A 27,122-nucleotide genomic window follows, 5' to 3' on the forward strand; every position below is an offset into this window, starting at 1 on the left:
GAGATGATCACCTCTTCCAGTGTCAGAATAATAGGACAACTCAAGAAAGTTTCTGGAAAGTTTAAAACATACATATAACAGATCTCATTATGAAAGACAGATAAGAAATGATACTATTTAACCTAATAATGGACTGGTACAATATACAAGTTCAAACAAAAAAGTTACTTTATTACATTCAAATAGTTATACAAAATGTTTCAATTTATCCACTTACATATACAATGCATCTGGTCTCCTATTCCATCATTCTCCATCCCTCTTCTACCCCACCTACTGGGAGATTGTCAATATTATATCCTTTCAAACTTTTTATTTTTCTTTTACCCTATTACCTGAGTTCTCTTCCTCTTTGCCTTTTTTTCTGTGATTAAAGTTTTTCCCTTCTACAGCTATTTCTTCAATCTTTTTCTTCCTCTCTCCCATACTTACTTGACTTTTAATTCCCACTCCATCTTTTTTTTGTCTGTTGTGGGGTCTAGATGTTGTCCTTGAGCTCTTCAGCTCAAGGTTTCTCTGCCTTACCCCTTGAGCCACAGTGCCACTTCTGGTTTTCTGGGATTAATTGGAGGTGAGTTTCAAGTACTTTAGTGCCCAGGTTGGCTTTGAACTGAGATCCTCAGATGTCAGTCTCCTGAATAGCTAGGATTATAGCTGTGAGCCACCGCACCCAGCTCCATATTTTCTACTGTTGTGTTGCCTATTTCAGAAACTTTCATAATAGCCCTTATATGTTTGTGCTAAAGTTTACACTGTCATTCTTATTTTGAAACAAAAATTATGTTGAAAGAACGAAGTCTCTCAAATCACAGTGGCAGGAATTTTCACACATAAATCCAGATGGGAAAAACAAGAGAGAAAAAGTGCAAAAGCAAAGTTATGATATGAATACATGTCAAGAGTGATGATGTAACAAATGGGAAAGTTGAACCTCACCTAACAAAGCAATAAATTCAAGAATCAAAGTGATGAACACCACTTTCTAAACTGCTTAGAAACAAACTGCAGTGGATTAACTCTGAAAGTAGTTGAGGGAGTTAGTATGAAGGATGAGGTGCTAAAAACCAGAATTATTGTCAAACCCTTCCCATGCTATCCTGGCAAAAAATTGAAAGCTTCTTATGGGGCGAGAATAGCAGAAGATTTGTGGATTGGGAGACACACTAGAGATATTAAGGAATTCAATTCAAGCTGGGCGATGGTGGTTCTCGTGGCTCGTGCCTTTAATCCTAGCTACTCAGGAGGCTGACATCTGAGGATCTCGGTTCAAAGCCAGCCAGGGCACAAAAGTCTATAAGACTTTAATCTCCAACAAGCCACCAGTGGCACTGTGGCTCAAGTGGTAAACCACTAACCTTGAGCTGAAGAGCTTAGGGGCAGCACCCAGGCCCAGAGTTCAAGCCCCATGACTGGCAAAAAGAAAAACACACACAATTTTAGGCTAGTTTTAGAAAAAAAAAATATATATATATATTATATATGCATATATGTGTGTGTACATATGTACATATACACATATATGTACATATATGTGTATATATACTGTATGTACAGATCTGATAAGATTGAATCTATGATTTTTAAAAAATCTGTTTTGAGAGCTTTTTTTTTTTGGTCAGTTGTGGGACTTGAACTTTGGACCTGGACACTATCCCTGAGGTCTTCAGGTCAAGGCTACGGCCCTATCCTTTGAACCACAGCACCACTTCCAGTTTTCTAGTGGTTAATTGGAGATAAGAGTCTCACGGACTTTAGTGCCCAGGCTGGCTTTGAACTATGATCCTTGGATCTCAGCCTCCTGAGTAGCTAGGATTACAGATGTGAGCCATTGCGCCTGGCGCTATTCTGATTTTTAAGTTAGAAATTGAAGATAATAAATCTAAAGAACACACATAGTAAAACTTAAATATTTATAATCACAGTCTACCACTTTTGGTCTGGATAATTTATATGAGACTGTGTAAAGATTTCTTAGTTTATAATGATACCCAAGCTTTTCGCTCCTTTTACTTAAAATATTTTATTGCTACTACAAGGGTGACGTACAGATGGGCAGCAGTTACAGAAGTCAGGTAAAGAGTACATTTCTTTTTGGATAATGTTACTCTTTAGCTCCTTTTAATGTCTTAACCTGACTAAGTGAGGCAATCACTTAGTTTGTGAACTAGTTTGTGAACTCCTCAGCTAATCCACAATGTGAGTGCCCCTCAGAGCACTGTTCTCAACTCTCTTCCTGGTATTTGCTCACCTTTACAATGATTTGAATACACTTTATACAGGAAGTACTGTTCCCAATTGTTGGAGCAAACCTGAATCCTTTGAGACTTCTGCTGTCATTTTCCCAGCTCAGTTTCTAGGAAAGAACTAGGAAAAGTTGAAATCTAACCCATCTCTGAAGACTGATTACAAACCAAATCCATACTGAAAGCATTCCACCACTACCATGGGCCCCACTCTACCACTTATGTGTTTCTATCATAATACCAATTGTCACTGTTTCCTCACACAGTGGCTTAATATATGTTGCATTATATGATTGATAAACTGAGCTAAGAAAGTGGGTAGAAAAAAAAATCTGAATCAAAATGATGGACTACAGATTCCAAGACAAGGAGACAGAATGAATGTAAATGAATGGAAGATAGAAGTCAGTCTCACCTCTAAAGCCAAAAAGGCTCTGAAGAGGGCCAGGAGTTTGGCCTAGTGGTACAATGCTTGCCTAGCATGCATGAAGGCCCAGGTTCGATTCCTCGGCACCACATACATTAAGGAAGAAAAAAAAAAGCCAGAAGTGGTGCTGAGGCTCAAGTGGCAGAGCTCTGGCCTTGGGAAAGTCCAAGGACAATGCCTGAGTTCAAGCCCAGGACTGGCCAAAAAAAAAAAAAGGCTCTGAAGGTATTAAAAAAAAAAATCTACAAATATATGTTGGAAAGAGGTTCCCAACCCATTAGCTATATCTGATAATTTTTTCCTAAATACAATACATATTGCTCCTACCCTTACTGTAGTCAATATACAGACTAATGTTGACCACTCTAGTTGAAACTAAAGACCACTTAGGAGGCCAGAAGTGACCCCACCAGGAAAAGGACAAGAAACCAAAAGTCAAACAAGATGAAACAGGCATTTGCTGCAGTCATAATCATGTTAGTATGACTAAATTATTTCATTCTGGCACTTACAGAGTTGAAGTACAAAGAAGCTTAACAAAAATTCCAAGTCTGAGACTTCACCAGCAACTTCCTGGACTGAGAAAATGCCCTGCATGGGCAGTCCTTCATCACTCTAGCATGAGGTAGACAGAAAGCAGGGCAGGGCTGGATGAAGGCCACTCTGTCCTTTAGGAATCCTTGTCTTGCTAGGATTCCTCTGTATTCTCTGCAGATGATGGGGCTCCAAAAATCCTGGCAAGGAGACCTCGGTTAGAACGAGCCTGGTCCTGGACATTAGCTAGGCGAGCCCTTTCACGTCCTCCTGGACGTGCAGCTTTCCTGGCCCTGAACTCCTGTTCTGTGGGACGCTGGGCAAATGCCCAGGAGCTGTCAGGCCGAGCAGTATCACCATCAGCAGCAAGGAAGCGTTTTCCTCGTTCCACACTTTGAAGATAGAAGTCAGTCTCACGCTTGGCCTGAGCCACCTCTGCTCTTAGGCGTTGCCGGCGTACCTGGCGCTCAAAGGCAAGGTGTTCACTGAGATGGGACCATGTAAAACGGTGCAGATACTGTGGGCAAGGAAATTTAAGGGAAAAAAAAAGTTCAAAATAGGGCAGATCAAATGGGCCAACAAGCCATCACAGGATCAGGATCTCTTGGGGAAGAGGGAGAATGAGAAGTATAGGACCCATGCCTATATCCTCACCTTAAGATTCCACAGATCATAACGGAAGGGGCTGCGCTTGCGGGCACCCATGGGCGTGTTGTGGAGACTGGCTGCCACCCTCTTGGCTATGCGCTTGTCTCGGAACTCCACCCATCCCTCAGTATAGTCCTTGCTGTATTTGGATCCCTTTTTTCCTGCCGAGGCTGCTGCTGCCTTCTTCTTGCGTCTCACAAACCGATCTGGGGAGGGGGATCAAAGACAAAACAGTAGTCTAGGAGTCCCAGGCAATATTCCCTCTCACGCAACCTCCCACTGGCCAGAAGTTTTTCACAATAACCTGTGAGGTCTCACTCAACCTTCTATTCAAACAATATTCCTTAATCAGGCTTCTGAATGGACCCGAATCAGCACAGGCTTCTGAATGGACCCGAATCAGCACCTAACCCCAGTTCCAAATAATGTCTGTAAATGGGGGCGAGCGACGGGTAATCACACGTTCTCCTTTGTCTCCTTTGTAGAAACACCACAGGCTTATTTCACTTGTACTCATTTAACAAGTCCATAAAAACTGTGCTACAGAGGTGTGAGGAGCCAGAATTAGAACTCAAATATTAATAATCCAAGAATTAAGGCACCACAAGGAACCTGAGACTAGGCCGCCGCTTTTCCCCAGCGCCCGCGCCCTCGCCTCCTGGAGGTTACCAGCCAGAAGCAGGGAGCTAGCGCCCCCTAAAAGCCTCAACCCGGGTAGGAGACGGGGCGGCCAGGTGTGCACCCCCCTCCCCGCCCATCCCCACCTGGACCCAGGCACTTACCTTCAGCCTGGAAGAAAACGCGTCCGACCTCACCGTAGGCGCTGAGAAGATTGCGGACATGCAAGGGCCGGAATCGCGGCGGGATGTGGCCCAGATAGACAATTCCTGGAACTATCCGCTTCTTGTGGCCGCGAGCCGCATCTTCGGGTTCCTCCTGCTCATCCTCCGACTCTGGCTTCGGGTCTTTCCCTTCCAGAAGCTCTCGCTCGGGAGAGGCCTTCGAATCCTCGGCCTCCATGTTGGCTGATACGAGTAGCACGACAGCCGTAAAGGAGCGAATTGCCATCTGACGCGCGTCGCGTGCGACGGCCTGCAGTGAGAGGGCGGGGCCAATGAGTCAATTACCCAATGAAATAAACAGTATACTTTGGCTTGCGGTGGCGGGCGGGGCCGAGGAGGCAATTACCCAATGAAATGAAGCCATACTCTCGGGTACCGGAAGAGGCCGGGAGTAGTAGCCAAAGGAAGTGTGGTGTCCGGACCGAAAGTGGGTTTGAGTGTTGGAGACGGTGTGGGAAATTCTCCAGCGGCTAACAGACATTATTCCTGAGCTGGCGAAGAAGCCGAAGTGGAAGTAGATGTTGGGTTGTTACAAAAACCAAAATTTCTTAAGAGGCAAAAACGGCGTCGCAAGGGCCTTCCAGGAACTCTAGAGAACTTTTTGTTTGGAGTTTCTGTCTTCTCACGAACAAGAATTCTGGTGCGAGTGCCAATGCGGCTGATGTGTCTTAAAGCTTATAAGTTTCAAGCTACAAGTTGAAGTGTTGACGTTCTCATTTTTTTTCTAGTTTTGTCTTTTTTTTTTTTTTTTAACTATCAAAACTCTTTAGCCGGGGCCAGTGGCTCACGCCTGTTATCCTAGCTACTCAGGAGGCTGAGATCTGAGGATCGCGGCTCAGAGCCAGCCCAGACACTAAAGAACATGAGACTCTTCTTTCCAATTAATCACTAGAAAATGAGAAGTGGTGCTGTGGCTCAAGGGGTAGGGCGGTAGCCTTGAGCCGAAGTGCTCAGGGATAATGCCCAGTCCCAGAGTTCAAGCCCTACAAAAAATAAAAATAAAAAACAAATAAAATAAAATATATAGTCGACTTTAGGGTGCGGGCCTAGGATATTTAAGAACCGTGGAAACATACCGATCCTTGCTGTGGCTTAACTTCCTCCTTGCTCCAACCAAGTAACCCAGAGGACAGAAGCTGGGGGTTAAATGTGTCCAAAGTTAGAGATGAAAATATTAGCTGGACGGGCCTTGGGCTCATTTCTAAAGCCCCAGGGAAGTTTTTGCATGCCTGTTTCATTAACTTTACTGAGAACGTTCTAGCAGCTGCCTGAGTTTCTTTCATAACAGTGCGCTTTTAATTCATAACACTGAACGTCTTCCAACAATATCTGTGAGTGAAAACGGCACATCATGGGGTTACTTCAAAAGATCAGAAACCTAAGAGATGGGGATTCATGGGGACCGATAGTACTAGCGTGTGTCCTGAGTGTCTATATGTTAAATGGTAGCCTTCAGTGCTGCTTTTCTTGTTTTGTTTTGTTGTACTTCATATGTTAGGGATTGTTAGTAATAACATGTCTATTAACGTTAAGTACTAATGTGACGGAAGGGCCTAAAGGGCCCAAGGGCCACCCAAATCTCCAAAAGAAAGTGAAAAAAAAAGACATGCTTGTTGATCCAAATTGTCTCTCATTCCCCATTCCTGCTGTTATTTCTCAGTCGTCGAAAGTCTTGTCTGCTTGCTGTTGACTTCAGTCAGACATTCAAAATAAGTACTCCTTCGAGCCGGATTCGAACCAGCGACCTAAGGATGACCAACTTAAGAAGCCCTACAGTCCTCCGCTCTACCAACTGAGCTATCGAAGGAGACCTATCAAGGAAGTTTTTAAACAGTCTAAAGTAGTTTAAACAAGTGGTAGATGGTTTTAATTGATGCCTGTACTTTAGTCCCTTTTGATTGATAACAACAGTCAAAAGTTCTTGATGTAAGGAAACTTGTAAAGCCGATCAGACTAGTAATTATACGATCATATGGAAACCTTTCCTTGAACATTGAAGGTTTGTGCTTTTTGGTGTGTTTCACATTGGCCTTTAAAAAAAAAAACACCCATGTATTTTTATTTTAAACCCATGTATATTCCCTGTGGAGATATATAGGTAGAACTACCTCCTTTATTTTACTCATCCTCCCAACTCGTCTCCTTAGCAAAAGTGAGGCCTCAGCCTTCCATAGTTGCCCAGAAACTCCGTGTACCGTCACTGTGGAGCCGACTAAGAAGATCCCCGCAGTGTCCCTCTTTCCCCTCACCCCCCCTTCTTTTCTAATTCATGCGTATATCATTCATATATATATATATATATGAATATATATCTGCTGGGGTGTGGATGACATTGCTGTACAATTTCTCACTCCGATTCGTTGTAATCACCAAATGGGATTTCTTCCCCCTTTTCATCCTTAACGCCGATTTTTTCTGAGCACCGCATCCAGGGGTGGGGAATCTTGATTAGGAGTGGTAAGATGGGGGCGCGTGAGGCGAAGCGGGCTGAACGAAGGTGAGCGCCGAACTTTCTTTTGGTTATGTTTGAAACGGTCTTGAATCAAGTTTATCCAGAAAGCGCCCGGATTACAGAGGGTCCCAAAGGCTGTCTCCTAGCTTGTCTTCAGTAAAGAAGAAGAAAGAGAAGTGTGGGACTCTTGCAGGTCGGTGGCATTTCTCACCCTTCCAGGCTCTCACTGAGCTCTGGTTCGCGTTCGCTGGACTTAGGGTTAACTCAATAAGAGGAAGGGAGGGCGGGGTACTGCATGGAGGAGAGGGTGTTGTGAGAAATGGAGGAAGTAGAATTTCCTTCGAAAACCCTTTTCCAAAACCAAACTACCCTTGCCATGTTTCTGGTTTATTCTGGACAGACTTAACACACATAAAAGAAAAAGACCGGTTTATGTCTGAAAGCATCTGAAAACCAGTTTGCTTCTTAGATCATTATATTCTTATTTTAAACAGCTTTGGTCTAAAGGTTAAGAAAAAAAATGTTTGTGTCCTTCGAGCCGGATTCGAACCAGCGACCTAAGGATACCCAACGCAGATCCGCTACAGTCCTCCGCTCTACCAACTGAGCTATCGAAGGAAACACAACAATACCTCCTCTGGAATGTCCTAAAATAAAGTCCATCATGATTATTGTTTGATTAAATATCAAGTATGTTGTTAGAGAAGTGTTCTCTGTAATGATGTTGATAGTTTATTTCACAGGCTTACATATGTAAAACCCATTTTAATTTTGTAGAGTTCTTCAAGACATCAGGACATCTTAAAACAAAAACCCTCGTAAGATTTCGTCTCCTCCTCCTCCTCCTCTAGATATTTCGAGTGAATCTCATAGATGCCACCTAAGTCCTGCTGTGTTGATTGCTTCTCATTTGTCTCTCAGAAGTGCCAAAGTTTGTTTGATAAATAATAGTTTGCCCTAAATTCAGACAACTAAGGTGAAGAGGATCCTAGGGCTGTAAACAGAGAATGGCAGGGGTGTATTTGGTGCCTCTCTCCTTTCAGAAAGTCAATTGGGAAATTGAGTAGTTTAATAACTAATGAAAATTGAATGTGAACTGTAAGATGCTCCAGATTTCTCCCACACTTCTGGACATGCAAGATGTTGAAGAATTTGATACTTAATCCAATGTTAAGGAAAATCAGAACTCCCAACTCATGGCTGCAATACTCAAACTAGTCAGTTTAGTCAGTGGGACCAAGCTATGAGATTGGGTTAATATTCTTTCCAATTCCATTCTGGAAGGAGAGATTTTAAATAAAGCCTACACCAGGTAAAATTCATTAAGGAACATGTAAGGAAAAAATTAAGTTGGTCAACAATATTTGATAAGTATGAAAAACTAAGATTTTCAAATATTTTAACTCATAATTTCTTAGATACAATAACAATGTATCTCTGCCTATAAAAATTAGTAAATTAAAGGGAATCTTCTCTATACTAAGCACAAGACAGATTATTTTACTAAAATTATTTAACCTCTCTCAAATTCTTTTTTTTATTTTTTTACAGATTTTCCCTGTTGAATTGCACCTTAGTGTAAAACCTTAAATTAACTATAAAACATTTTTGTGAAACATCAAGGACATGTTTCTCTATGTTACACACTTTTCCAAATGGTTTTTAATGGGGAACTTTATTGTTAGTCAACCTTCCTTTAAACAGGAACTTTGAAGGAAGGACTTCTTCCCACAGGGACATATACCCCACTTGTGAGCCCTGTTTGTAATGAAAAAAGAAAAGGGAGAAGGAGAAAGAAGAAAAGGAAGGAAGAAAGGAAGGAAGGAAGGAAGGAAGGAAGGAAGGAAGGAAGGAAGGAAGGAAGGAAAGACGACCAGCCACCAAGTATTAAGGACAATCCAAAGAAAGTCTTGGAAAGTCTGCTAGGAATGGCATGGAGTCATTTTCTTACATAAATGTCACCTCCATTTCAATACTATATCATCTTGCTCCAATTTCACTAAACCCAGAAGAGGAAGTCTCTTTTGATGGAATTTCGGGAAAAGAAGCAATCAAGACGTCATGTCTCAAGCCGTAAATAGATTAGCTTATCTTTGGGTATATATGTATACTCTTGAAATTTGGATGTCTTTGCACATTCTTGAAATTCGGCCTACAAGAGCCAGAATGAAGAGAAATTAAATGATGAAGAGCGCCCCCTCGAGGCTATGCGGGCCCCGACAAGCAGGTCTTTCGAGGCATTCAAAGGCTCCTACTTAAATGCAAAATATGCGTTGGGGACCAGTAAACATTTTAGGGGTTCGAGGATTGATTGGGAAGTATTGTGTGAGCAAAAGCCAAGCCTCGTTGCGTGAGAATTTTTAATTTTCCTTCTTGGTTGAATCCACTGTTTTCTTCCAGGACCTGGTTTCCAATCATAGGATCCCAGCATTGAATTCTTGCTCAAAACACTTGCTTCTGCAGACTCGGCTCGAGGGTCCATCAGACTCTGTGGTCCTTTCGGGTCAGCACCCGGCATCTTTCAAAGTTCCGGGTGGATTTGACTGTCCAAGAGCTGCAATCCCACCCTTTTTCTTATTGGTCCATGGTAAGTGTCAATCAAAATGTCAGCGAGTCCTGAATGACTTCCTGATATCAAAAAGAGTAAAGGCTACAACGCAGCAGCACCAGGTGGGGAATTAGCTCAAATGGTAGAGCGCTCGCTTAGCATGCGAGAGGTAGCGGGATCGATGCCCGCATTCTCCAGTTTTACATTTTTTTGGCCTTTACTTCCATATTTTTGGGGGGTTGGAGGGTTGGGGTAATGTATTGAGAGAGGGGTTACAGTTACTTTCGCCACGTAATAGGTGCATTACTTCTCACACATTGATACCCCTTCTCATGTTTTTGTCCCCATTTCTCTCTCCCCACTCCCTACTTCCATATTTTTACCACTGTCTTTTGAAACACGAACAGATAACAACAGATGGGTTCCTTGAAGACCCAGATTTTTCGCTCATCAGCCATGAAGAGTTAGGAAAACGGGGTGTTTTTATGAACCAAAGGATTTCCTTTATGCTTTGCGGATCCGAAGCATTCAAAGATCTGAGTTTTGGGTTCCTGACAACTAAATTTGCAAAGCTACATGTTAATTATTTATGTGTTAATATTCCATTTTTGTTCACAGAATCTATTCATAGATTTCAAATAGTTATGATTAGCTAATGCACTTAGGTTTCCTTATCAAATGGTGGGAAAAAGTCAAAGATTATGTATGTTTGAATTTGGTTTTATGGTGTTTTATTTTGTTTTGTTTTGTTTTTTCCATCCACTTTCCCTGTTTCCTAGCTGTGTCTAAGTGGTGGTAGTGGTGGTGGTGATTCCGGTTTACTACAGGCAAAATGCTGCCCAACTGTAGCCCAGAAATTGTAATCTACTTCTTTGAAAAGGAAATTAGCCGTTTTCTTTTGCCCTAGACTGGCTTTCAAAAAACAAGCTGTCAGATTAGACCTTTCTTTAGCCTTGTCTAAACAAGAGTAGTGTGAAATGCATTTTAGGAGTGTTCTCAAACCACAACCCTAATTCAACAAGCTTGGGGTTTCTTCTATAGTCATCATTAATTCTCCAGATGAGTATGATGCATTCCAAAGTAATAGAATTATTGACTTAAAACATAAAAGCTACACATACTGCTAGATACAAAAATCTTCATACTTTTCTGTATTTTGATCTAACATATTTAGCGTTACTTTGATGAAATATCTGCATAAGCAAGGATTCTTCCATAGGAACTAAGATCACATTTTTAAGGGAGGCCTTAGATTAATTTGAGATTGGCACAAATCTCAAATTTTCAAGTGAATTCTACTATTCAGAGATTCTCTATTTTTTCCAGATAAACCCCTTGTGGACAGGAAATCCGTTTTTGCCTTATTTTCTTAAAAGTGTTTTGTTTTGTTTTGTTTTTTCTCTTTCAGCAAGGTTATAAAACCTTTCAGTACATTGAAAATCCACCATGCTATTTGAATTACCACCACCTGGGTCTCCAATCCAGCGTGGCCCAAGCACAGAAGGGCTGTGAAAAACTCCTCCAGGTGATTCTGATGTGCACCATCTTTCACAAGAGCGGTCCCCAAAAGATGACATAACTAAGCAAAGGCCTGAATTTTATTCCTGCCCCCAGACCCTATGGGAGGCGCACACCGGCGTTCCAGCTACTCGGAATTTTCAGCCACCAGGGGGCGCGCGAGGACCACCGATTACCGGCTGGCCCGAGTATTTTTCTACCAGTGGTCGCTACGCCTGGCTGGGCACCCAAGGTGGAGGAGTGACGATGGTCCTCTGGACCCCAAGTTTAATGGGAAACGCCTCTGCTTCGCTTTTGTCAGGACTGCGGACTTTTCTGAAGATTGAATTACATGAACTCCGAGGGTCGACGTCAGATAGGGAATACTAAAATCTGCTCGAGGATTAACGTTGTACTTTCCTGGCAGATGGACAATAGTTTCAAAAACTATTGGTGCGACCGGAATAGATCCCTGGGAGAAGGAGAACCTTTCCGAAAATGCAAATGTTCCATATGAAAGTGGAAACCTCCAAAAAGAGTGAATTCCTTCGAGCCGGATTCGAACCAGCGACCTAAGGATGACTGGGATTGTCTTCTACAGTCCTCCGCTCTACCAACTGAGCTATCGAAGGACTCACACGAAATGCCTCTCCCGCTGGGGATGCCATCTCTGTGCCAAGCTGGGAACGCGAGAACGTTATTCAGATTAGTGGCAGTTACTTTTGCTTTTTAATTTGATTTATATATTTTTTTTAATTTATTTTTAATTTAACACTCCTCTGGAACACACTCGGAAGCCCCAGTGCTGCGGCGGATGCTTTTGCAAGGGAAAATATTCCAAGGAGGCAACCGACAGCCTCAGCCATAGATCTCTTATAGTGATTAAAGACCCCTCAACTTCATCTAGAAGCAGAATTTTAAATGACTCAATCTACAGTGTCAGCGAGGCTCCCTGGCAAGATGGTTCAGAAGGGGAGCAAGAAACAGGTTAATGGAACCCTTCAATACCTACTAAAATGTTCTTTCTTCGACCTAAGTTTCCTGTAAATCAAATGATCACATTCATTCTTAACGCTGCAAAATCCTACCAAGGTGGGGCTACAACAATAGATTTTTAATTGAAACATTTAAAGTAGTAGTTTTCAAATATTACTTGATTTGGGATTAGTAATACAATTAGTAAATACTAGTTGGTTGACTATTGCATCCCACTTGGTTCTGGTTTTCTGTGACTCTCAAAATGGCTACCATACTCCATTGACCGTTGTTGAAGAAGGCATCGCCATGAAATATTTTAGTAGGACCCCTGTATTAAATATGACATTGTTCACACAATTGACCGAATGAGAAATCCTACTTTACAGATGTATTTAATATTGTTCATTGTGTCTGAACACTTTTATAAAAGGTTACATGCACAATTATTTTACTCACAAATTTATACTCATCGAAGATTTAATTAGTTAATAGAGAACGATACTGTTGCATCTACTGAAATTCTAGTATTATTTGCAGAAGCATAAAGCAAAGCTTCATTCTTCATTCTTTCTCTCTCTCACTCACTTCCCCTTTTCTCTTCTGCCTCTTCCCTATCACTAAAGCCTTTAGAGAGACCAGATCACACAGAACTTTGATCATGAGACTTTCCAGCCTACACACAGTGGGAAAATGAATTCCTGTTGCTTGAGTCACCCCGTTTAAATTCTTTTTATTATGGCAGTATTTTTTTTAATCCCTATACTCTTCAAAACTTCAGTTGCAGTTTAAAGAACCAGATCGAGTCAAATTGGTTCGTGCTCAGAGCTGGCTTTGGCCTTGGACATGTGGCCGTGAGTGTGGGGCTCAATTAAGTTTTTATGTTAACCATTAAAAAAAAAATACAGCCAGTGACCATAACAATAATACTAATAATTTTTAAAGATAATTCATTTCAAACTGTTTTTGTTTGAATCATCGATTGCTGCACACCACAAATGAGGACCTATGTCTTATTAAAATTAGCAATATTGTTTTCATATTTAGGACACTTCTTTATAGTGCTTCGAATACTCAGAAAATAAACATTAAGCAGAGATTGCTATGTGAGTTTTGGACTCTAGAATGAAACATAGAATAAGTAACTACAACATAGTCTGAATTTTCATGATTATCTTTGAATACTTTTAGCAAGTACAATATTCATATGAATCAAATATATTTGCTTCTTAGAGTTTACTGGATAGACATAGAAGTTTTAAACCATCCATTCTCATCATTATCTCTTTTTCCCCAACTAGTCTCTCCATTTCTGCAGTGCCAGAAAGTTAGAATGTATCTGAGGATTGAAATATTATTGTATATATCAGTCTACTGTCTTAGGCATTATCTTTAAGTCAGGGGCTGAGTTATATTTATGTTTTTATTTACAATATCCAGCACAGAAAAGATAATAAAAATGTGTTCAACTGACAAAATGTCGAAAGGCATTCTTTAAAGGCGTATTGGAAAGCAAGTGGTCAGTGAACTTTAGGAACGTAACTGCTGTGGTTAAATTCATTTTTATATTGACTCAAGATTCTTAGTACGCACCAGTAATACATTCAAATACTAGAAAGTCCATCTTTCCAATTGAAAACATCTAATCCCTTTTCTAAACTATAGGGGCAATTTATCTAATAGATAACCCTGCAATCGTTTTTGTTTTTATCTGAAGAAATTATTTTTAAACTCGATATAATACATTCCATGGAGCAAATGATATATTAATGTGATTGTCATGTATTGTCACAAGGAACTTCTTAACTCGTACCTTGTTTGTATAATTGTCTCCTAAGACTATGTTCTAAACACGAAAGGCAGGAGGGGGCAAAATGGACCAGATGTAGAAAGCCTCAGTAAATTACAAAAAAAAGAGCAGAGAAAGTTTCTGGACTTTATGAACTAAGCTCTAGGATTTTTCTCCCAGCTCGGCTAGCTCCGAAAATTATCATTGTTGGTGACATTTAAGTGGCATTCAGAATCCCATCTTAAATCCTGTCTATGCAAATTGCTAATAAGGAAAATGTAAATTAAGGCGGAATACATGTAATATGCTAATTATTTTAGTTTCATTTCATTTCACCTATGAAACGAATGAAATTGTCATAGTTGTACTTTAAAGGCAAAAAAGTTACGTAGTCTCCTAATATGTTAGGGATAAGCACCAAACACAAGTGCCCGGCTAGCTCAGTCGGTAGAGCATGAGACTCTTAATCTCAGGGTCGTGGGTTCGAGCCCCACGTTGGGCGCTAAACCTTTTCATCTTCGGGCTTTCTAAGGGGCATATTTTTGCTCTTCTATAAGTTTCCCAGAACGATTGTCAAGTAAGTTTTCATAAGCAGTTCATTCTTTGATGGAGTTTGAAAATACTGTGATCTGCTACTGAAAACAGAGAACTTTTACAGCCTGCTCTTCTTTACAAAGTTTAATCTCCAGGATTCCTGGCGGTAGGTACTTCTCCAGCCACTTAGAAATTATAAAGCATTCACATGGGCAAGTTCTATCTGATACATGTTATCAGGTAGAACGGTGGTAAAGAATGAACGAACTTTTTACGTTGAGTAAATTCTTCAGGTAATTAGGAAGGCTAAGTCTCGCCGAAAAGCTTTTATGATGTAGAGAAAGTCAGAACTTTCCCCAAGAAACGGTCATTTAAAATTTGAAAATGCTCTCCTTTTAATTAGAAGTGATTTCAACAAAGGAAAAATAAATGGGATCAGAGTTGCTAAATTCCTAAAGGTATGCTAGGATTGGTTAGTTTAATGGAAGCTGTAATTTAGATTATGGGACAATTGTTGTAATTTGGCGGTAGAAATCCAAAAGACGGTAATAAAAGCAGGGCTCGTCCGGGATTTGAACCCGGGACCTCTCGCACCCTAAGCGAGAATCATACCCCTAGACCAACGAGCCACATGGTAAGTGCGGCTCCTTAGGGGTTTTAAATATGTAATACAATTCTCCGCCTCGTGCATCTGAAAGTAGTTGTAATTACATTACCCTTCAGAGGAATAAGGTAATACAGTCCTAAAAGTTTTCCTACATAATACGTCAATATAATTTAAGGACTGTAAAAATACTCGTCTTCACAAGGGACACTTGCCCTATTGTTTAAAAAAAAAAAACCCTGGCGTTTACTAAAAACAAGCAAACCTTGACTTCTTTCTCAAATCGACTGAGTCAAAAGTCTCTGATCGGCTGCATAACCGACCCATCGACGTGAACTTGACACTAGCTGGAGGCCCCCTCTTGCACTTCCTAAAATCCACCCTGAGCCTCATGATTTCATCCTGGCAGATTTCATGAAATATAGTCAAGTATGAAAATTCCTTCAACAGAATTGCCAGCGATGAGACTGAGTTAATAGCGAGGGATCGATGGGCAAGGGATTCACTGGGATATGTAGTTGGATGTGAATAGAAAATAGACTTACACAGAGGCAGGACACCAGTGAGTGTGCCAGGACGTTTGACAGAGGCTTAAGTCGATTCTGTAAAGGGCTTAGTTCTTTCTCGCCTGAGAAATTAGAAGATAGACAGTTTTTAAAGTTTTCTATTTTATTTTTTCTCTAATGGATGCGTGCTTTTAGGTTGCAGAGAATCTTCCACTGGAAAATCGGAGGATAACGGGCATTGCCTTCTCACACATACTCCAACTTCTTATTTGCTCGATGTTTTCGGAGTACTTCGAAGGCAGTGTTTGACCACTAAACAGATTGATGACGCCCTTTTTTCTCTTCTACAGAATTTAAACCGAATCCAAAGGTGCCATCGTTCAGTTTCTGCTTCTCTAGATAGAGAAAGCTAGTAGCACTTTTACAGGGACAAGTACTTTTAAACGTCCACAGAGACAGCCTTATGTGTGCTCATTTATTTCTTTTTAAAATATTTGTGGCAAAGTGACAAAACGTTCAATAAGAATGTTTTACTTTTTCTTAGTAAATATTTGTTACAAGGTCATGGGGATTAAGATGTGTAAAAGCTAAATGGCCCGTACGGGGATCGAACCCGCGACCTTGGCGTTATTAGCACCACGCTCTAACCAACTGAGCTAACCGGCCACTGCGTGGGGAACAGCTTTAAATTTTTACTACTGAGTATAGACGTTTTAATAAGTTACCGTATTGATGGTAAAATGAACTACATTGGATTTACCTATAAGAAGCTACAATTGGGAGGTAATGTGTGTAAGTAATGTTCCTATCTGGCGAATGTAGCTGTAACCCCTCTATTAATTACAATAAAAATGGGAAAAAAGCTACAATTCATCCTTTCCTCAACATCTGTCCTAATTTTTTTTCAATCTCTGACATAAGTAAGAAAGTAAACGATTTTTCCTTCATATATTTTCCCTATCTTCAAGCCAAGATCGTTTCCAGCCATACTTCACAAATGTTCATTCATTTGTGGGTTCGGGTCAGTTTTCCAGACTGCTCCATTTCTGCCATCTCTGCACTAAATGTGGATTTTAAGCTCCAAAACCGTTTGTCCCCCATGTCTTACAATGTCATAAAAGCTATCCCATTTCCCTTACTACTGACAGTTCTGTACAGGGTGGCTGAACAAGAGAATCATAGCAAAATCATCCAAAACATGGAAGAGCGATTTTATGGTCTCTTAGTGGTAAGTAAAATATGTACTGGAGATGCCGGGGATCGAACCCGGGGCCTCATACATGCGAAGCATGCGCTCTACCACTGAGCTACATCCCCAGGTCCCTTCTCCACCCCTTGCTGATCTCCACACTTCTTTGAAACTGGCTCACTGCCCGCTCTTTCCCTGCCTTTCTATATCATCAACCCCGTTTCTGAAATTTCCTTTAATCATTCAACAAAATTCTAATATGAGATGTATCCAGTCCTTGGATATTTGTCAAATTCCGTATTAAGAAGCTAGCTGAAAAGCTGGCCAGACAAAAAAAGAGTAAGACTCAAGAACATTTTTCTAAAAAACAAAGAATAAAAATAATCGAAGCTAAAGCAGTCAAAAGAAGTCTTGCCTTTTTCGTTTTAGTAAAAAGCATCTAAACCAAGAACCTACTAAACTGAAAAGATTTCTGTTTTTCGTTTTACCTTGAGGTCCAAAGTGTGTTTGACTTACTCCCATAAACCCTAGCAACAGATCAACTTTTGCTTGTGCCTAAATGTAGTGGGATGTATGTGTGTGTAACAAAAACTGTGCTTTAAGTCTTGACAGAATCCCCTGTGTTGTATTTATTTGTATATGATGTATGTGGTATAGCATCTACCTAGTGTTCGTGATACCCGATTTCTACAAACCATTTATATACTAGACAGCCATTAAGTGACAACAGGTTAAACATTGTTTCCACTTCTCACTATTCCAAATCTCTGTCCTCACTATTCTCTTCACCTTGAAATCTTTCTCGAAACCATTTCTCTCCATTACTTTGGATATCTTCAAAAGCATAAGAACTACTGACCAGAATTTATCGTTGAGACTCATAATTCCCTGTGGGTGTTATGTTTTCATGTCTTGAGCACTTCTATGGTGCCTCTTAAGAGCTGGTGAAGGTGGTTGGGGGGAGAATTTCCATCTTTCAAATATTTATCCTGTAATAAAATTTAATATTTCCTTCATTTTAGAATAGAGAAAACAGACCACAGTCCAAAGAGAACTACGTCTTTTTTTTTTTTTTTTAATTCGGTCTTGGGGATTGAACCCTGAGCCCGGGCACTGTCCCAGTGCTCAAGGTTGCCCCCCTACCCATTTTCTAGAGGATAATTGGAGATAAGAATCTCAGGTCCTTTTGTGCCCAGGCTGGCTTTGAACCTTGATCATCAGATCTCAGACTCCTGAGTGGCTCGAGAGTCTTCGTGGTCGACTGTACTTACATCTTCATTACCATGAAAAATCATAGCTTCCATTCCACAGTAACCTTTCCAAATATCTAACATTTTAGCCCTAGAACAAGACTTGGTGTTTGATATGAATGACAAAATGAAGCAGACATAGTACTATGCAATTGTCTTGATTGATAATTTTCAAGCATAATTGCCTTTTTTCAATGTTTTTCACACGATTTTGAACCAACCAACCAACAAACAAACAAACAAAACTCTAGAGCATTATCCTGAACTTTGAAACTGAAGACGTCCCGCAAATGCTCCTTACCTCGTGAACAATCCCCCTCCCTAACCCCCACCCCAAACCCCTCTGCCTGGTGTGCCTTCTGCTGTAACTCCACTGAAGAGTGCGTGGAATCACGAGGGAGTGAAACCTGACTCACGTGTCTGAGGGGCTGAGAAGCAGTAATACCTTAAGAGAAGTCAGGGTTGCAGCTTCCCCTATCAAACTAGAGAAGGAGGAAGCCATCCACTCACCTGCCCCAGGTGACATGGAAGGGCGGAGATCAACCAGAGCCTTGGAGTTGCCGGAAAGAGAATTCAGCTTGAAGATGTTTGTTTGTTTTTGTTGTTGTTGTTTTCTGGCTTTTCCCTGGGGCAACTCAAGAAAGGAGCCCCTAGGCCCTTTTTATGAGCTAAGATGACTGGTTGAACCATTTTGAGACAGGAGTGGCAGGACTGTACCACGATCAGTGGAACCAAAGTTGAGGAGGAGGAAATGTAGAGGCACAAAGGCAGATAAAGATGTCTCCTTCCCTCTGGAAGGCCTCCAGGGCCAGTGCCACGGGCACTGATTTTTAAAATTTAATCTTAAAAAAAAAATCTCTTCAGACTGATTCACATTAGGCACCTGGTGATTATAAGACAGGATGTGAATTTATGAGTTTACTGATAGGATGATTGGCTCAAAGCTATCTGTAAGGTGATCAAAGAGGTTTGAAGGGAGATGTATGTTCCTAATTTAACCTTCCTCACCTCAGGAATATTGCCTATGTGAGTATATTTTTATTCTTAATCGACACATAATGATTGTACATATTTACGTGTGGTATTTCAATGAATGTACATCAATGTGTTATAATTCGATAGGGTAATTGACATTTTTATCCCTTCAGATATTTGTCACTTCTTTCTGTTAGGAACATTCAAAATCCTCTTATTTTGAAATATTCAGTTAATGATCATCAACCTGTTATCTGTGCTACATATAGAACACTATAAGTCATTCCTTCCATCTATCTCCTGCTTCAAGAATACAAGATCTGTGGGTCGTAATTTGAAGCCAGACAGGCAGGAAAAGTCCCTGAGACTCTTATCATCTTCAATTAACCTCAAAAAGTCAGAAGCAGAGCTGTGGCTCTAGGACTAGAGTGCTAGCCTAGAGCAAAAACAGTTCAGGGACAGCGCCCAGACCTTGAGTTCAAGATCCAGTACACACACAACTATCTTCCTTGTGTTGCTGGAGAGAATTAAAATTATAAATTCCATAATTATGTTTCTACTGCCATTTCATTACTACCCTGTTTAACTACAAATTACTATTGTTTAGTTTGTAGAGTACTGTTATTCTATTCTAATGCTATCTTAGAGTTTCTTAATTTACTCAAAACCCAAACTACATAATATATAAATATAAATATGTATTTTTGTGTATGGAATAAAATGGAGTAGGGATAGCTGAAGAGAAAAGATGGTAATGCTTGAATAGAATTTCCAGAAATTCATTATTATAAAGGAAAATATATAATTCTAGTTTCAGTGTATACAACACTGATTTTAGTAAAGGAACCTCTTCACATAAATTTGTGAACTTTCTCAACCTTCCTCCCATCTAGAAAATAAGCTTCAAAAAAGCAGCACCATTATTTTTTCTACTACTGTATTTCCAGCACCTAGAGTACACTGAGTACTGAAATTAATATACAAAGAATATATGGTTGTGAGTAGCTCACAAGAATACATAGATATAAGGAGTTTAATAAGGTGGCTAGATACACAAACCACAACCAGCAATTAGCTGAAAGCAAAAAACAAAAAAACCCAATATACACCAGATATAATAACATCAAATAATATGTACTAGATATATACCAAATGTAACATTAAATATTATAACATCTCCAGGAAATATTAACACAAGGCATTTATGGAGGTTATATAATTTATTAAATTTATTAAAATATTTAAAAGGCTTAAATATTTTGGAAGACTCAACATTATAAAGATGACATGGCTCAACAAATAAATCTATCAAAATTCCATGTGATTTAGAACTTATCTAAGAAGCAAGTTAGAATTTGTTAATCTAATATAAATAGTATAGAAGAGAAAATAATAAAATTGCCAACATACTCGGGAGGAAGAAAAATTTGGTAGTGACATTGAAGGTAGAACTGATTAACATTGTGATAAAAATGTATAGGCATCTTGTTCTATTGTTATTATAAAGGTAACATACAGAAGGATTACTGTTTCATAAATTAGATAACCAATACATTCCTTTCTTCCTTTTTCCTTTCTTTCTTTCTCTTTCTTTCTTTCTTTCTTTCTCTTTTTTTCTTTTTTCTTTCTTTCTTTCTTTCTTTCTTTCTTTCTCTTTTTTTCTTTCTTTCTTTCTTTCTTTCTTTCTTTCTTTCTGTTTCTTCTCTTTTTTTCCTTTCTTTCTTTCTTTCCTTCTTTCTTTCTTTTGTCAGTTGTGGAGCTTGAACTCAGGGCCTGGGTGCTATCCCTGAGCTCTTTTGATTAAGGCTAGTGCTCTATCACTTCCAGTTTTCTGGGGATGAATTGGAGATAAGAATCTCATGGACTTGCCAACCCAGGCTCTCTTTGAATCATGATCCTCAGATCTCAGCCTCCTCACCAGCTCCCTTCCTTCCTGCATCTTGATTTTTTTTTTTTAGGCTGTAATAACTAGGATTGAGATTAGACAAGATTAGACAAACTAGCCATTGAGATAGATAGGAACCATTAACAAACTCATAATTGCATAGAAAGTGGATTTACAAAAGAACCAATGCTCTAGATCAGTAAGAGGAAGGGGAAAGACAAACTTTTCAGTGACTAGCATATGGAAAATTATGAAATTGAATTTTTAGTTCATAATTTGTACAAGGTCAACTCAGGGTATTCTAAAGATGTGTACAAAGGAAAAGCTTTTACAAGGCAATAAGAATATTTCTCAACTTTGGGTATAGAAATAATGTCCCTTCCCACAATCCAATTTATCCTTAGCTTTGTATACTATGTTTCAGAAAGTTACTTCCTGTAGGGCTGAGGCAACTTTTTATATCTTCAAAGCTCCAATTTCCCAAAATGTCACTGTAAAAGTCAACAAAAAGTCCTTGGAACAGGACAAGGTTACTGAAAAGGGTGGGCATGTCACATGAGGCATACATATAATCGCCACAAACTGTGGCAGGATTCTCACCAGGATGATTCAACAAAAAGCCAGAATCTTGGCTTATCCAAGATTCAACATCAACTTGACGTTATCATTAGAAAGCTTGAGTGTTGTCAATTTCAGGGCTGCCATGGCCAAGACTGTTGGCTCAATGCAGGTATGACCTATACTGATGGAGTAAAAGAGGAGACATCAAGTTCTACCCCTCCCCCCACACACATTGTAAGGCTTCTTTGCCAGATGCTAAAGTGAGAGAGAGGAAGACACTCTTTCCCAAGAGCGAAGGACAATCGTCAAAGACCAGGATAGGAACTCCTAGTTTCTGTCATTTCAGTTCATCTTCCGAGACATACTTTATTAGTGGTATTTTCCTTTTCCACAAAAGACAACAACAAAGTGCTCTGTGTACTAATAAGATACCTTTCAAAAAAAAACCCCAAATTTTACGTTTTTATAAAACTTGATTAAAAAAAAACTTGTAACAGATACTACGTAGAAAGCTATCAAAAATACACACTTCACTTGGCATCCCCAGTGCCTTCTGCTTTTTGTGACTGGACTGTGGACGCCTCCTGGGTTTTTGCAGGGTTGTTCCCATCTTTGCCAGCCTCTGCTTTCCCCTTTCTCCCTTTGGGCAGCTTTTCTCCTTTCTTGGCAGGAGCCTTTGTAGGCCTGGGCTCTGGTTTGGGAGGGGCAGGCTTAGCAGACAACCTAGCTGATCTTCTCTTCGGCTGCTCATCCTTCATCTTGGCTTTATCACCTTTAGCATCTCCTTTGACCTTTCTCTTGGGCATGGTGGCAGCAGATGGCTTACCAGTAACAGGATGCTTCTTTTTCTCACGTTCCTGTAGAGGGTTATTGAGCAAAGACATAAAAGATGTAAGCCAGAAAGGGAAAATAGGGGCAAATTTAACATTCAAAATTAAATTAGAGACTGTAGACAGTAGAAAGCATGTCTAGCAAGTGTCAAGCCAAGTTCAAATTCCAGGACCATCAAAATTATATATATATATATTATATATAATATATATATAAAATATATATAATAGATATATATACAGACACACACACATACATACATAGATATTATATAGATTAGAGCTGGGATGTAGCTCAGTGGTGAAGCACCTGCCTAAGAAGTACATACTGGGTTTGATCCCAAGTGCCAAAAAAAACAAAAACAAAAGAAAAGAAAAAAATATATTAACAAAAAACCCCACCAAAATTAGACTAAAGTTATGTGTAAAAGATGTAAAGAGAGTAAAGTTGGGCAAAGATATTTGACACACAAAGGGTAAAGGATTATAATCAAGAATAAAATTTAAAAATATAAAAATGGTTTGCAAATCCCTAAGAAAAGAACAAAATGTAAATTTGAAACCTAAAGAAAAAGTGACAAGGGGTTGAGGTATGGCTTACTTGGCACAGCACTAACCACTGAGCCAAAGGGTTAGATACCAAGTTCAAATCCTGGTCTCACACCTTAAAAAGAAGAAAAGATGACAAAGAAAGTATTTCCTTTGAAACATAAATGGTAAATACACACACAAAACATGTAATTGGGAAATAACACTGAAGCAACAGTGTATATATTTCATCCCCAACAGATAGGGAAATTAGTTTTGTTTGACAATACAAAGAGATCATGAGATACAGAACAATCAAAACACACACAACACTGCTGCTGAGATTATAGGTGTGCAAATTAGTGTACCCGTGCTAGTGATGTTATATAAAGCAATTTCATTTCTGTGAGTTTTCTTAAGGAATTATTAAAGCCATGCCTACAGACCCCTATAAATGCATTTATGGAAGTATTATAATGTATGTGTATGTGTGTATGCCTCTGTGTGTGTGTGTGTGCCAGTACTGGAGATGAGGCCCTATCCCTTAGATTTTTCGCCCAAGGCTGGTGTTCTACTACTTAAACCATGGCAGCATTTCTAGTTTTTCCTGGTTAATTGGAAACAGAGTCTTGTGGACTTTTCTAGCTACACTGGCTGGCTGTGAGCAGTGATTCTTCGATGTCATCCCCCTACATCCCTAAGATTACAGGTGTGAGTTACTGGCACCCAATTAGCAATATTATAATTTCAAAAACTAGAAACTGTAAGTGGTGCTGTGGCTGAAGGGGTAGGGTGGTAGCCTTGAGCTGGAGAGCTCAGGGATGGCTGAAGAGTTCAAGCCCAAAGATCAAGCCCAGAGACAGACAAAAAAAAAAAAAAAAAAAAAAAAAACCAAACAACTAGAAACCACCCAATGTCTATCAGTGGAGTGGAATGGTAAATACATTTTGGCAATATTCAGTAGCAGAAATAAATAATTATAGCTTTATGCAAAAACAAATACAAACATGATGCTAAGTATTGCAAATTGCAAAAGAATAAGTAAAATGTAGATCCATTTATAAGTGTTAAGTCTATGGCAAGTTTAGACTATAGATAATTACTAAAGCAAAAATGAAGCCAAAGATAAATATAAAAACTGGAATGGTGATCAACTTTTACAGGGTTAGAAAGGGAATGGGGATTAGGTTCAGGAATATGAGGAGGGGGTAAGATTGGTATTTCCTTATTTGAAAAGGGGTAGAGAGGCACCTAGCTGGTGTATTCTCCATATACTGCTCAGAAAACAAAAAGTTGTGCTTACTCAAGAACAGAGTACTAAAAAATACACGTAGTCCAAAGCATAAATTCATAGCCCCACAGGCAGGAATATAATGTTTCTTCTCTGTAGCTATTGAGGGTAGAAACATCATTCAATACTATAAAATTAGACTAGCTGGGTGGGGGGTAGGTAGTTCCATAGCAGAGCATTTACAGGAAGGGAGGAGAGAGGAAGGAAAAGAAGGAAAGGGAAAATGAGTTCCGTTGCAGACTTTCATAAGAAATGTCCAGCAGTACGGAAACTACGGAATGTGAAGATACACAATTTAAAGCTCTCACTTACGCTTTTCTCTGTCGACAGAATGTTTCCCTTGAGTAATTTTAACAAATATTTAATTAGTCCTCAACAATGAAAGGTTATTGTCATCATGTCTTTGGAAAATAACTCCAATATCTTGAAGTTTCTTGCCCTTCAAAGTCATTTCTCAGTTTGAGGCAGGAAGACTTGAGAACATACTGGCTTGTATACTCAAGTCTGTCTAAGGTGTCCATGAGCTAAGTCCATCTTATCTGACACACACTCCTGCTCTATCTCCAGCAAGGCTTATTTTACACCTGCAAGGCTTATCCTACGTTCTCTGGTGGTTACTGAACTGAGTTTGTGGGAGGTAGCTTCAGTTTGGATTCTATTCTAACCTACTCCCAAATCAGAAAGGTACCTGCCTGACTCTTAACAATGGAGAGGATACTCTGAGATAATTCATATGTGTAAGTATCTCCAGGAGAAAGAGGCCCATGAAATCTCCAGGGCTTATTTGTTCTTCAGAAGCATGAAAATGTCATGTAAGCTTCTCTTGGAGTTGAGAAAGAATGGGGATGGTAGGGAAGGAATGAGTGGGTGAAGAAGGGCAAGGTAGTTAAAAAGATTGGACTGCTGCAGTAGCTTGCACAAATACATATATCTGGAAGGAAGAAGAGTGAACCATAGATTCCCAGTCCTCCACCTGCAATTGCTGCAAAGCTTCCCAGCTAAAGTACTTCTGCCCATGGCCATGAAAGACTGGGAAATAACAATGCTGTCATATTTTTAGGTCCTGGGACTTTTGTTCCCCCTCAGATCACCACATTCATTTGTATTTCTGGATGACACAGAGGGATTTTTGATAAAGAAGTATTGAATAAATTGCTAGGGAGTACAAGCCCAAACTTCTTGTCTTGCTAACCAAGACAAGATCTAAAAAACAAAACAAAACAAAACATGAAAACACTAAATAAGTGTTTTTCAGAAAAGGTATATCAACAACAGAGCAACAGAGTTGGGTAAAGTAATACCTACCCAAGATGCCAGTTTTAGATAAAAATGATAATAAAACATCATTGGATAAGAATTTCCCCTGCTTTTTTGTCTGCTTTTGTTTTTATGGTCCTAAATACATCGCACATCTGCATCAGTTACCCAGGGAACTTTAAAGCACTAAATTCCTAGGTTACACCTGAGGCAGTTAGATGACGACATAACCAGGCATTTTTGTCATAAAAGCCATCATCCAGTGAAGATGGAGGCCGGCCATATGTCAGGGAGGGGGACGAAGGGCAAACACCAGCGCGTTTTCAAACCCAAAAGTCACAGAAGCTGCAAGTTAAGCCACGGAATCCACAGTTCTGTTTTTAACTTGGGGATTTGTACTGGTGTATGTATTTAATTACTTCATTTTGTGGGGGGAGGGAAGGAAACAAGACCAAAACGAAATAAGACAGCCCCCCTTCAGCGTCCCCTCGGCGGGCTTCCTAAAGGAGCTTACCGGGCCTAGGCCAGGCTAGCCCAATCCTGCCCGCCACGACCTCTCCCAGGTCACAGCTTGAGGGCTCAGTCCTTTCAGATTTCTTCCAGTCCTCCCTCCGATCTGCTCTCTAATGGCCCCGGGGACTACTCACGCCCAAGGGTCTGTAAGTTCCACTCGTCCCGTGGCCTCGGCCTCACCCACGGACTCACCCAGGATTGATGCCGCAGATGCCCAGGAGCTGAGAGGGGCCCGGCAGAGGCCCAGGTACGGAGGGCGGAGCCCGCCTCCGCCCCCCCCCCACACACACACCTTTTTATTCTTTTTGCTCGGGCACTCAGGCCCCCCGAGGCACCTACCTGAGCCTCGTGGGCACCCAAGGGCCTAGGGAACCGGAGCTACCGTTAGTCACGCCTCTGGCCCGGGCGAGTTAGGCCGGCGACCTCGCGGATCCTGGAGATGGCAGAGGCCAGAGGCTTAACCAGGCCGGCAGGAAGACGAGGGGAAGCAAGGATGCTCTTCCGGGGCTGCGGCCCGCAGGGTAACACGCGGGAGCCGGGGACTGCCGGTTTTCCCCACGTGGCAGCTGCCTCCGTCCTGAGTCCTGGAGCTGGCAACTGAGGAGACCTGGGCCGACCTGCGCTGCTGAAAGGGAAGGAAATGATTTCAACCGTTTTCTAAAAGTTCAGTAAGGAAAATTTTAAAAATGGAAGACTATGTTTCCGCCCGGTTTCGAACCGGGGACCTTTCGCGTGTGAGGCGAACGTGATAACCACTACACTACGGAAACTCACTGGCAACAAGTGCCCTCTAGCTCCTAGTTCATGCAAGAAAACACGCCCTCGGCCCTCTGGCCAGTAAAAAAGTCTATTATGTGCGCATGCGTCTCTCGACGCCTCTAAACCCAAAGACTACAGGAGCAAAGCATTGTAAAGCATCTCTATCTAGCTTTTGTACAAATTGTTAATTTATCCTACAAATCGCTCGATGGGAGGCAAATAGAGACTTTTTATTGTTATAATTGCTTAATCTGAACGCCCAGATTTTCATGCCTTCCCATTGCCTACTGGATTAATTCAACTTTATTATTCAGTCAAAATGAACCCGCGTGGCGCAGCTTGGAGACAGAGCGCATTTTTTAATCAAAAAGTTGGACAGACAACTTGTTCAAAAAATAATTGTTCCCTCTCTTGTCAAAAGGAACACGGCACTTAGGTTTCTGTAATTTCATGCTAAAGGTTGAGTGTGGATGCATTTTCTTATT

At 40.5% G+C, this 27,122-nt stretch overlaps 2 protein-coding genes and 9 non-coding genes across 13 annotated transcripts; 2 read left to right on the plus strand and 9 right to left on the minus strand.

The window, feature by feature from the left end:
• Window positions 1-1,512: 1,512 nt before the first annotated feature.
• Abt1 (activator of basal transcription 1) lies at window positions 1,513-4,887 on the minus strand. Its single transcript, XM_090356243.1, has 3 exons — window positions 4,635-4,887; window positions 3,859-4,058; window positions 1,513-3,721 (listed from the first exon to the last, which is right to left on the minus strand). The coding sequence occupies exons 1-3, from the start codon at window positions 4,870-4,872 to the stop codon at window positions 3,359-3,361; spliced, it is 801 nt and encodes a 266-aa protein (XP_090212369.1). The 5' UTR covers window positions 4,873-4,887; the 3' UTR covers window positions 1,513-3,358.
• A 1,524-nt stretch (window positions 4,888-6,411) lies between these two features.
• Window positions 6,412-6,501, minus strand: Trnay-gua (transfer RNA tyrosine (anticodon GUA)). Its single transcript is given in 2 exon segments — window positions 6,412-6,447; window positions 6,465-6,501. It is a non-coding gene; the product is annotated as a tRNA-Tyr (tRNA).
• Window positions 6,502-7,675: 1,174 nt separating this feature from the next.
• Window positions 7,676-7,764, minus strand: Trnay-gua (transfer RNA tyrosine (anticodon GUA)). Its single transcript is given in 2 exon segments — window positions 7,676-7,711; window positions 7,728-7,764. It is a non-coding gene; the product is annotated as a tRNA-Tyr (tRNA).
• Window positions 7,765-9,818: 2,054 nt separating this feature from the next.
• Window positions 9,819-9,891, plus strand: Trnaa-agc (transfer RNA alanine (anticodon AGC)). The gene has a single exon. It is a non-coding gene; the product is annotated as a tRNA-Ala (tRNA).
• Window positions 9,892-11,735: 1,844 nt separating this feature from the next.
• Window positions 11,736-11,823, minus strand: Trnay-gua (transfer RNA tyrosine (anticodon GUA)). Its single transcript is given in 2 exon segments — window positions 11,736-11,771; window positions 11,787-11,823. It is a non-coding gene; the product is annotated as a tRNA-Tyr (tRNA).
• Window positions 11,824-14,384: 2,561 nt separating this feature from the next.
• On the plus strand, window positions 14,385-14,457 carry Trnak-cuu (transfer RNA lysine (anticodon CUU)). The gene has a single exon. It is a non-coding gene; the product is annotated as a tRNA-Lys (tRNA).
• Window positions 14,458-15,046: 589 nt separating this feature from the next.
• On the minus strand, window positions 15,047-15,118 carry Trnap-agg (transfer RNA proline (anticodon AGG)). Its single transcript has one exon. It is a non-coding gene; the product is annotated as a tRNA-Pro (tRNA).
• Window positions 15,119-16,191: 1,073 nt separating this feature from the next.
• Window positions 16,192-16,265, minus strand: Trnai-aau (transfer RNA isoleucine (anticodon AAU)). Its single transcript has one exon. It is a non-coding gene; the product is annotated as a tRNA-Ile (tRNA).
• Window positions 16,266-16,844: 579 nt separating this feature from the next.
• Trnaa-cgc (transfer RNA alanine (anticodon CGC)) lies at window positions 16,845-16,916 on the minus strand. The gene has a single exon. It is a non-coding gene; the product is annotated as a tRNA-Ala (tRNA).
• A 3,755-nt stretch (window positions 16,917-20,671) lies between these two features.
• On the minus strand, window positions 20,672-26,454 carry LOC150048255 (high mobility group nucleosome-binding domain-containing protein 4-like). 3 transcript variants are annotated; one of them, XM_090356244.1, is made up of 2 exons: window positions 26,218-26,454; window positions 20,672-22,316 (listed from the first exon to the last, which is right to left on the minus strand). In XM_090356244.1, exon 2 carries the CDS (start codon window positions 22,263-22,265, stop codon window positions 21,990-21,992), a length of 276 nt encoding a protein of 91 aa, XP_090212370.1. In that variant the 5' UTR covers window positions 22,266-22,316; window positions 26,218-26,454; the 3' UTR covers window positions 20,672-21,989. The 3 variants fall into 3 exon arrangements, with proteins under 3 accessions (XP_090212370.1, XP_090212372.1, XP_090212371.1); XM_090356246.1 differs by lacking the exon at window positions 26,218-26,454 and adding an exon at window positions 26,071-26,102; XM_090356245.1 differs by lacking the exon at window positions 26,218-26,454 and adding an exon at window positions 26,013-26,072.
• A 121-nt stretch (window positions 26,455-26,575) lies between these two features.
• Window positions 26,576-26,648, minus strand: Trnav-cac (transfer RNA valine (anticodon CAC)). The gene has a single exon. It is a non-coding gene; the product is annotated as a tRNA-Val (tRNA).
• Between the last annotated feature and the right edge of the window lie 474 nt (window positions 26,649-27,122).

Source organism: Megascapheus bottae, chromosome 22 (assembly GCF_031878675.1).
Source record: "Megascapheus bottae isolate mThoBot1 chromosome 22, mThoBot2.hap1, whole genome shotgun sequence".
NCBI lineage: Eukaryota > Metazoa > Chordata > Mammalia > Rodentia > Geomyidae > Megascapheus > Megascapheus bottae.